This window comes from Prosopis cineraria, unplaced genomic scaffold, assembly GCF_029017545.1.
Source record: "Prosopis cineraria cultivar Desert tree isolate PC_DT_omini unplaced genomic scaffold, ASM2901754v1 PC1, whole genome shotgun sequence".
Lineage (NCBI taxonomy): Eukaryota > Viridiplantae > Streptophyta > Magnoliopsida > Fabales > Fabaceae > Prosopis > Prosopis cineraria.
This window is the reverse complement of record NW_026555332.1, coordinates 46,717,852-46,728,122: the sequence shown is the minus strand read 5'-3', so window position 1 is coordinate 46,728,122 and position 10,271 is coordinate 46,717,852. Positions and strand designations below refer to the sequence as shown.

General features: G+C 32.4%; 2 protein-coding genes across 3 annotated transcripts; one reads left to right on the top strand and one right to left on the bottom strand.

Annotated features, from left to right (window-relative positions):
* Positions 1–2,121: 2,121 nt before the first annotated feature.
* LOC129308391 (uncharacterized) lies at positions 2,122–2,943 on the top strand. 2 transcript variants are annotated; one of them, XR_008592602.1, is made up of 3 exons: positions 2,122–2,438; positions 2,565–2,621; positions 2,700–2,827. XR_008592602.1 is itself a non-coding variant. In XM_054949501.1 (3 exons), the coding sequence occupies exons 1-3, from the start codon at positions 2,331–2,333 to the stop codon at positions 2,941–2,943; spliced, it is 348 nt and encodes a 115-aa protein (XP_054805476.1). In that variant the 5' UTR covers positions 2,122–2,330. The 2 variants fall into 2 exon arrangements, 1 of the variants encoding a protein (XP_054805476.1); XM_054949501.1 differs by having other exon boundaries at positions 2,761–2,943.
* Positions 2,944–3,070: 127 nt separating this feature from the next.
* Positions 3,071–5,781, bottom strand: LOC129308383 (uncharacterized). The gene is made up of 4 exons (XM_054949495.1): positions 5,455–5,781; positions 4,745–4,856; positions 4,432–4,500; positions 3,071–4,117 (listed from the first exon to the last, which is right to left on the bottom strand). Exons 1-4 carry the CDS (start codon positions 5,577–5,579, stop codon positions 4,028–4,030), a joined length of 396 nt encoding a protein of 131 aa, XP_054805470.1. The 5' UTR covers positions 5,580–5,781; the 3' UTR covers positions 3,071–4,027.
* Between the last annotated feature and the right edge of the window lie 4,490 nt (positions 5,782–10,271).

Here is a 10,271-nt window from a genome sequence, read left to right as displayed (position 1 = left end):
CACACAATGCACTTGTTATCATTCGAGTTCAATGAAGAGCTATAGGGATACAAGTAAATTACTCATCGTCAATATTTGTGTATCGTTAACGAGATTTAAATCTGTGTTTTTATTAGGTTAGGGTCAAAATTGTTCGGACAAACCTACCTTATTTAGTGGGTTAAATGAAGCCGGTTATAATGGTCAAGTTCTTATTGACTCGGGTACTTTTTGAAGTTAAGTGCAATGAAATAAAATTTATAATTCAAAACTTGCAAATTGCAAGAAAATATCGACACTTGATCAAATGCTCGATGTCTATTTTCTAGAATGTACCCATCTAATTCTCGTATATCTACATACAATTAATTAAATAGTTGTCACTGTCGTGTGTCTATTGGACATAGAAAGTTTCGTGTCTTTATGAGTTTGCAAAAACGCAATGCACAAAGGACACACAAAATCTGAGATTTTCATTTTTTTAAAAAAAGTAAACTAATATATATACACTAAAAAGAGTAAAGTATAGTTATACAATTTAAAAATAAAGAAGAAAAATAGAAAAATAGAAAAAAAAAAAGTTATCATGCTAGACATTAACATCATAAAAATAGAAATTAGAAAACAAAACCGAGACATTCATGGCAATAGCAATACTTTGACACGTGATGATGGAATCAACTTTAAAATCTTTTCTTAATACAATTGACTCTCAAGATTGTACCTGATAGGTTAAAGTTCCTGAGAACATTGTGAATTCACCATAGTCCATAGAGCTAGTTTGAAGTAAAGTAAGTAAAAAAGCTGAGTATCTTGAGAGTATTTTTTTGGAAGCAAAACCATTAGGTAGTGAGAGTTTCATTGTATAATGATCTGACATTGAATGTACTGCAGGATTTTAAAGCTAAGATTTTCATTGATTCAATTGAAATTACCTACTTTATTCTGAGAGACTGAGGGATGCTTCACCTCTTGAAAGTGAAGATTCTTCCTTCTTGCAAGATGGACTTGTGCAGAGAGATGAGTACCCACGGAACTTTGGCATGAGAGGGAAAAGAAAGAGAGCGCTGTGAGAGTAAGAAGAGATGAAGAAATCACATGAGAAAACTTTGAAAATGAGACACAGACAAAGTCAGTTGGTATCTTGAAAAAAAATCATTTCTAAAACCTTTTATTATAAATATCAATCTTTTTACGTCTTCAACAAAATTTCCCCCAAGTTATTTGTTATAAATTTAAAGTTAATCATGTGTTACTTCTTCTGCTATACTAAATTTATATAACAAGTAAAACTAAAAAATTAATTTATAAAAATGAATTCAAGAGTAAAAATTATTGATGCATATGATCACCATTTTTTGAACCTTCTTAGAACAATAAAAATGATTTTATTGTAGTAAAAGACATGAACGCTGCTCAGGTAATCAAGTAGCACGACCGACCGTCCCACGGACGCTACTGGTCTATTCTTTCTTGTAATGGAAGATTTGTGATGGCGCTTTACAGGTACATATCTCAATGTAAATGCTCCTGCGTGGCCCTTAAGCAGTTTTACCATTCATTTCATGACTGCACTATCTATCTTTCTTCTTTCATCTCGTGGGATGTGCACTTGAACAGTTATATCATTTGCAGAGACTTAGGCTTCACTACCACTTCGTCAGTTATGTTTTCCTCTAGTTATATTATATGTTTGACGGTGACGGTTTTCTCTTCTTCCTTTTAGTTATTTTTCAAGTGGCGCATGAATGAGTGGCCGCAAGTATTAAGAAAGGATAAGTGGTAAAGGTCATATCATGGCAGCTTTTGATCATCATAGAATTCTAATCACCAAGACCCATTATGATTGGCAAAACAAGTTTAAAAAAAAAAAAACACTTAACGAGAGCAGGATTCTTCAGTTTCAGTCGGTGTTTGACCAAAAAGGCATGGGATCATTCGTCCTTAATTGCTGGGAGGGCATTTTGTGAAACATTCATGTTTGTTATTACAAATTGTTGCCTAATTACTTAGACTTCTACTTTGTACTTTTTATTTTTTACGACTTCAACCTTGCCATATTGGGCGGTCTCAGGAGTTGTGAGACAATGGAAACTGAAAAAACAAGGAGTTACACGAGAACAATGCTCTGATGTTCAGAAATCAAGAATAGCCGGCTCACATCATAACTGAATCTCTCACATTAACATTATACGAGGCTGTTTGTGACGGGTGCGACCCGATTGCCCGACCCGTATGCGTGACTTTAATCAATTCCTCCTCATTTCTATATATAGACGCATTAGTAATGCTCTTACCCAACTCTATGCATAGAAAACTGGCTGTTTATGTGACCTCAAATCTGAATCATTATGTCCAGCAAACATCCCCAACGAAGAGCTATAATTTCCAAGGACGGAGATGAGGATGATAAATCTCTCTACAATTGTGCAAGGAAGTATGACATGATCGTGAAACAGGTAGAAGTGTTTCCCGTTGGGACTCAACACTGTGAAGCTAACAAAAACACGTTTTTATTCGTCATCTTCAATCTTCCTCCAGTAACCCAACTCATACTTTTTCTGGTCTAATAATATGCTTTTCAGTTTGATGAATTGATGGGGATAATGAACAATCCAACCAGTATACCAAAGTCGACAAGGGTAAGATTTGTTATATATGGTTGCTGTAATATATCTTGCACTGCTGCGCAGTCTATTAATCTTTAAACTGTCTAACAGAGATATGGTATATGTGCAATGTATATTCATCGGCCTGCCCCTTTCTCTTAATTGTCATTAGAGTCGAAAAGTAAGTGCTTCTGGCACAAGCATGGCTGCTAGCTCGAGCCAACCTGAAAGCAATGGAGCACTAGCAGAAGCAGTCACCAGATTTCTTCATGAACTGAGAGTTAGCCCTACAGATTCTGGGTTCTCAAGCAGCACATGTAAGGTTGTTTCCAAGACTTACGAACAAGGAAGTTAAAGCCTCCAACCCCACACACAAAATTATCCAGTCTAAGTCTATCATGCAACTATCAATCAGTCAATAACTCTTATCATGTGCAACAAAACAATTTGATGGTCAACAGCTATCAATCAGACAATAACTCTAAGCCTAACAAAATAATATATTTTTTCTTTGTGGCTGCAAATGAAGATCATTCTGTTTGGCGAATATAAAAAGCATCCTAAATTATTTAGGCATTCATATTGACATTCACTATAAGTGTGATCTTAAAACTGAAGAATGGCAAGGACGAGGGCATGAGGTAGGTAGAACTGAGGCAGAGTGAAGTGGCAGATAATGTGGCAAGTCAGTTACGACTTCACGAACGGTTTCAAAGGAGCCTGTTGAAGGTGGTGGCAAATGCAAATCCTTAATAGACGCGTAGTGTTTGAAAAGGGTGTCCATGCTTATAAGCCCCCCCCCCCAAAAGAAAAAAAAAACTTGCTGTTTGTCTCTGTTGCTTTCTCTGAGACTCTATACCTTCCTTCTTCCTTTCTTTCTGTTAGTGCTAAGCTCAGCAATTCTCATGATACTTCGTGAGAAGATACTGATATTATCAGATTATGCATACTTGTGTATTTCAGTAACTCATAATGTGATACTATGTCAACGTGCAGTCTGTATTTGCTCCAAGGGCACCAATGAAGGATAACGAGAATTACGCTCTAACAGAAACAAAGGAAGAAGGGACATGCAGAGTCTCAGATAAAGTAACAGAAGGGAGAGAGAAACTTCTCAGAATCATGTACACCCTCTTTGACCACCACATCCACACGTCATTTAAGCACCTGCGTTTTCCCTCACCTTCCACATGCTCCTTCAAACGCTTTTGCTATGTCTTAACTAGCCACGTCAGCTGCCACTTTGCTCAGACTTGATCCTACCTGCCTCACACCCTCATCCTTGTCATTCTTCTTTGAACATCAAAAAAATTGCTGGCGCCCCTAAGGTGGAAATCTGGTATTGCAAGCCGTACAGTCAACTTTAAAACGAAGGGCAGGCTCCAAATATCCGTAGATCATTGATGCTTAAATGGCCTTGAACGCAGAGCTTTTAATCGTCAGAATAATGACTGTGTTAGACACCTCGATTTTTCCTCTTTCAGCTCTCGTTTTAATGTTTCCACCCTTTCAAGCAAGACTGCAATCTCCTGGTAATTTAGAAAGTCATAGTACATTCAAAATGTCAGAATACAGGCCATGCATAACAAAAAATTCAGGAAGGCACATTGAAATTAAAAATAGTGAGAAAGGGAATGGAATACAAACTATATATTTTTGTAATAAAAAATAGTGACAACATTAGATTTGATACTACAATTGAACTGACAATTAAATTGCTACTTAAAATATAGCAGTTCACAGAAACATCGATTAAATTGGTTCTAGTTCCTCTAGGGTAGAGAAAGGAATATAACGGAAGCAGAAGAAAGTGTATCTCAACTGACAACTTATCAAAATGTACCTTCCGCAGCATTGATACTTTATGATTAACATTAGAAGCATTATCCAACTTCAGAGAGGAATCCTTAATCTGCCACATACATACGTAACTGAAAAGTAGTTACAAGAAGGACATTGTAAAAAAAAAAAAAAATCAATATCTACTTGTTTAATTCATCAAGAACCGAGACTATTAAAAGCAATTGATGTGAACAAGCATATAGCCTCAATTTACCAGAAGATTTAAGTACCGATCAGAATTTTAGAAAAACTAAACAGAATCGTATCATTCATATTGTAAGGAGAGAAATGAAAATTCAATAAAGAATGCATACCGCTTGAAGTTCCTCAAAACATTTCCTTGCCCTGCCTGCTTCCTCATCATACTTTAGTCTCCATTCAGCAGATTCATCCATTGCTTCCCTGTTAGCTAGATCAAACTGTCGTCTGCATACATTTGACAGAATGAAAACTCATTGTACAAGAAACTACATAATGACTTCAAAGATCGTCAACATAACAGACAAACACAAATTTAATCCCCAAAGTAATCTTAGAAATTCATCTAGTATAAGCCAAAAAGATCATAATTCTATTCTTTATAATGAAAGTCCTCACTTGGTTTTGGGATAAATTCGGCAGAACTTAGGAAGTATGCGAATCACTTGTGCTGATAGGTTTAACAATCCACCATCGGAAGAAACCAGCGGTAGCAATACTTTGCAAGTATAACCATCAAGCAAATAAGAGGATATTTTCACAATACCGTCATCGATTTTTCCCCCCAAATAATTCAAATAGATTCGTAAGGATATGTACAATTCAATTAAAAATCACACAAAAAATTATATAGTTATAACGGAACAAAAGAGTTGAATTAAATTGGTTCCAATTAAGTCTAACTCCCACCTCAACATTGACACTTTCCGACAGACCGAACTGACACAAGAGCTGAATTAAATTGGCGATCCGAATGAATGTAAACTCTAGTTGTCAAGCGATTGTAGAAGAAAATGTCGAGGGTAAATTGATGAAGAAGACGAACCTTAATAGCTCGGTATCATCAGAAGAAACATTATAATCAATGGCCCAGAGTCTGAAATAGACGGCAGTTCCCATCAACATTAGAAAAGCCAGTCCCAGAATCAGAGACCTTCTCCTTCCTCCCATTGATCCCGTGTCCTGCTTTCCCCTCACTCTATCCCTCCGTCCGATTCTTGGCCCCTCCTTGGATTAACTTCGGTGGGACGCTACTGCTAACCAAACACCACCAGAAATATTAGTCGTCCTCGCTTTGAATTCAACACCATTCAAGACTCGCAGAGAAAATAATCGAAGACCATCAATTGACGCCTATGAATTATGCCAGCGGTTAATTGAATTCATTATTCGTTTTTTTTTTTTTTTTGGGGAGTGGGACAAAGTGGGTTTTTATCAGAAGGAAATTGGCCTGTGACGCTTTTTCTTATACAGCTAAATTAATTTGTTAAATTATCAAAAAATAAATAAATTGTTAAATTATTTTGTATTTGGTATTATTATGTTTAAAATTTTTAGAAAAAATAATGCATGCGCAATTTTGTTTTGGTAAGAAAGTCAATTACATGACATGTATAAACCAGAGAAATTATATAGTGGTCAGAAAATTTAAATTAAGCGTAAGTTTAGTTGTATAGTTCTTAAAAGATTAAATAATAAAAATTTAACAGTGTGCGTTTTTTTTTTTTTTCAAGAGTGAAGATATGGCCCATGAAGTCCTTGTGGGGTTGTACATGTACCAGGGATGATGTCCTATTATTAGTTGAGAGCCATTAGATCAAGTCGAATCCAATTTATCGTCGGCAACAAGCTTGGGTTCTTTCTTACGCACCCATCCACCTACCAAGTCAATCAAATTGGCCCAATGTCAACAATAAGTGTATGGATGTTAGTTTTAGAAAAAATTGTTATTCCAAATTATTCCAAATAGGATTTGTAATATTTTGAATTTTTAATTTTAAAACTAATTGTTAGTTAAAAAAAATTAGTTAATTAGTGTATGATTAAAATTTTGAATGATAAATTGATATTTTGACTTGTTGGGATGTTAAATGAATAAGATTGAGTGAAAGAATAATGTTGCAAAGCAAAGCGTGTGAGTGCAATGAGAGTTTTTCTTACTGTGTCAAATGCCATGGCTAACACTACATATATCATAGTGCATGACATAGAAAAGAGATAAGTTTGTAAATAGACAGGCTCAAAATTCAAAGGGAAGAAAGAGGAGAAACACGAAAGGAGAAGGGCCACCTCTACTAGGGCAATAAGCTTTAGGAGCTTGGAAGATATTTTGAACCAGTTGCTTGTCGAGTAAGTTTCATATCACCTTTAATTCTGATTCTACTCTAATTTCTCTCAGTTTAAGTTATAGAAAAATTGAATCAAGAAATTGTAAGGGGTTTGTTTCTTACCTTTGGCAGTAAAAAGGTTCTTAAAAATTGAACTAAGGTTTTGCGACTAATTTAGGAATTACTGTAACATCCCAATTTAATTTTTAATAGTTAATTTGGGTTAATAAAAATTTTAAAAAATATTTAGAGGTAAGCAAATTAGTAGGAGATGATTATTAAATTTAACTTAGGATATCATTCTAAATTAAAATAAAAAAATTAATTAAAAAATATTATTAAATTATTATTATTATTGTAAAAAAAAAGAAGAAAAGGTATGAGAAAGAGGAAGGAAAGAAAGAAGAAAACGCGATTGGCTTTCGGTACAATGATTATGTATATAATAATAAAAAAAAGGGAGAGAGAGGAAAGAAGAAATAATAAAAAAAAATATGTGGGACCCACTAAATTTTTATAAAAACTCACCTGTTTCCTTCGTTTCTTCATTCTTCCCTGTGCGCGAGCTGAGGCTGAGAGAGCGTCTAGTTTCGCCGGTGCGAGAGATCTGAGTTTTTAAAGTAAGAGTTTTTAATAGGATATTTAGGATGTGATTTTAAACTTTTCAAGACTAAGTAAGTGTTCTAAAAAATTTTCTTAGTCATCCTTCCTCTTTGGTTTCTGATTTTATGGTGGTAGAAGATTTAGAATTTGGAAGAGGGATGAATTTATGTTGAATAAATATAGTTTTTGAGGTTATTAGTAGTATAATAAATGTTCTAGAGTATAAATTAGTTGATAATCTTTGAATTTGTGGCTTATGGATCAAATTCTAAACTAGATCTGAAAATATATGTTGATTTATTGAGGTTTAGATGATTATTTGGGATAAGAAATGAATTATTATGGCTATTGTAAAACACCAAAATTTTTTTTTAAATAATTTAACTCAACCATAGTTGAGTTACAGCCACCCAACACATTTTTATATCAATAATTTCAATATAAAATATTTTATAATTGGCTTCAACTCACATACTATAACATTTCAGATAAATTTTTATCTCCCACATGCCATTAGGCTAAATCACATTTGTCCATCCTTATACTCCCAACAAGTAAAATAAGCAATTTAATAAATTTTCAACACAAGTCAGTTATTTGGCCTTATAATCATGCCATTTTAACCAATCCAAAGTAAACTAAATATTAAAATTACAGTCATCCAAATTGTACCAAAAATAGAAATAGTTTGAAAGGCATGATTACATTTATATATTCATATAATTGACAATAAACAAAAAGCCCTAATATTGGTAATATAACACATTATAAATCATAAATTAAATACCCAAAAGAGACAGTGGATCTATACCACTAAGTCTCTGGGACTCCTCTACGTGTCACTCATGGCTCTTCTCCTGAAAATTGTTAACCACATAATGAGACTCAAAAGTCCCAGTAACCAAAGCCAATTTATGATAGTGTATACAAACAGTTAAGTGTGTACTTATTAAGTGAAAATTAAAAATAATATAATTTCAACAAATATAAGAAATATTACAATACACACAAACAACCATCCTTATATCCCTCCATTAACCTCGAGCCGTAGCCCTCACTTGGTGCTAAATTACCAGGCCAAAGGTAGATTAACCCGAGCCCTTACGAGCCACCTATTGAGCTCCAGTAGGGGCGTACCACGTGGCACATAAATACAACAACAATAGCAAGTCTCCCAACACCTCCCACAATAATCAAACAAATTCATAATAATATTGCACAATTATACAATATTACAAAATTCATAATTTTCTCAATAATCACCCAATTAACATGAAGTAACACTAATCACAAATTAAAAGCATGGTTACCTTGTGGCTTTTTCAATAAATTATTCCTTAAAATTTCTCTCTCACCACAATCTTCACCAGTAATACAATCTACAAATAACATATTATTTATAAATATTAGTTTCAATTTTTGAAACTAATAAAATAATTCTAATAATAGAATTAAAAATATAACATAATTCCTAATCTCAATCTTAATACAAATCTATAGTTAATACTATTAAGTAAAATTTTTAACTCCTCTTTTAATTATCAATAAACATTAATAATCTAAAAATCAACTTCTAAAACTAATTTTTATTATCAAAATTTTCTTTTTATTTCATAAATTCGTACCTAAAATACCTAAAAATTAAAAATTAAGTCTCTAGCTTAGAATCATAATCCTATAGCCATAATAATTCATTTTTCATCCCAAATAATCATCTAAACCTCAATAAATCAACATATATTTTCAGATCTAGTCTAGAATTTGATCCATAAGCCACAAATTCAAAGATCACCAATAAATTTATACTCTAGAATATTTATTATACCACTAACAACCTCAAAAACCATATTTATTCAACATAAATTCATTCTTCTTCCAGATCTTAAATTTTTTATCACTACAAAATCAGAAACCAAAGAAGAAGAATGACTAAGAAAAAATTTTAGAACACTTACTTAGTCTTAAAAAACTTAAAATCACACACTAAATATCCTATTAAAAACTCTTACCTTAAAACCCTGCACCGGCGAACTTGCACACCGTCGCCCCCTCTGTTCGCGCACGAAGAGAAATGAAAAAGGGAGAAATGAAGAAACGAAGAAGGAGGGATGGGTTTTAAAAAAAATACTGTGGGTCCCACATTTTTTTAATTATTTCCTCTCTCTTCTTATTTCTTTTTTTTATTATTATATAAATATAATCATTGCACCGGGGAAGAGCACCGAAAGCCATCTTGTTCTCTTCTTTCTTTCCTTATTTCTCATACTTTTTTTATTATAATAATAATAATAATATTTTAATAATAATATTTTTAATTAATTAATTATTAATAATTTTTTTAAAAAAAATTAATTTAGAATTATATCCTAAGTTAGATTTAATAATTATTTTCTACTAATTTGCTTACCTCTAAATATTTTTTTAAAATTTCTATTAATCAAAATTAACTATAAAAATTTAAATTGGGATGTTACAGCTATAGGATTATGATTCTAAGCTAGAGACTTAATTTTTAATTTTTGAGTATTTTAGGTGCGAATTTATAAAATAAAAAGAAAATTTTGATAATAGAAATTAGTTTAAAATTTGATTTTTAGATTATTAATGTTTATTGATGAGTAAAAGAGGAGTTAAAAATTTTACGTAATAGTATTAACTCTAAATTTGTATTAAAATTGAGATTAGGAATTATGTTACATTTTTAATTCTATTATTAGAATTATTTTATTAGTTTCAAAAATTAAAACTAATTTTTATAAATAATATGTTATTTGTAGATTGTATTATTGGTGAAGATTGTGGTGGGAGAGAAATTGTAAGGAATAATTTATTGAAAAAGCCACGAGGTAACCATGCTTTTAATTTGTAATTAGTGTTACTTCATGTTAATTGGGTGATTATTGAGAAAATTATGAATTTTGTAATATTGTAT

Excerpts from the sequence above, each read along its gene's own strand:
- LOC129308391 (XM_054949501.1), top strand. The coding sequence starts at position 2,331 with ATGTCCAGCAAACATCCCCAACGAAGAGCTATAATTTCCAAGGACGGA. Across the intron at positions 2,439-2,564 it reads ATGACATGATCGTGAAACAG|TTTGATGAATTGATGGGGAT; the intron begins GTAGAAGTGTTT and ends TATGCTTTTCAG. Across the intron at positions 2,622-2,760 it reads GTATACCAAAGTCGACAAGG|AGTCGAAAAGTAAGTGCTTC; the intron begins GTAAGATTTGTT and ends AATTGTCATTAG.
- LOC129308383 (XM_054949495.1), bottom strand. The coding sequence starts at position 5,579 with ATGGGAGGAAGGAGAAGGTCTCTGATTCTGGGACTGGCTTTTCTAATG. Across the intron at positions 4,857-5,454 it reads GATGATACCGAGCTATTAAG|ACGACAGTTTGATCTAGCTA; the intron begins GTTCGTCTTCTT and ends AAATGTATGCAG. Across the intron at positions 4,501-4,744 it reads GTTTTGAGGAACTTCAAGCG|ATTAAGGATTCCTCTCTGAA; the intron begins GTATGCATTCTT and ends TGTATGTGGCAG.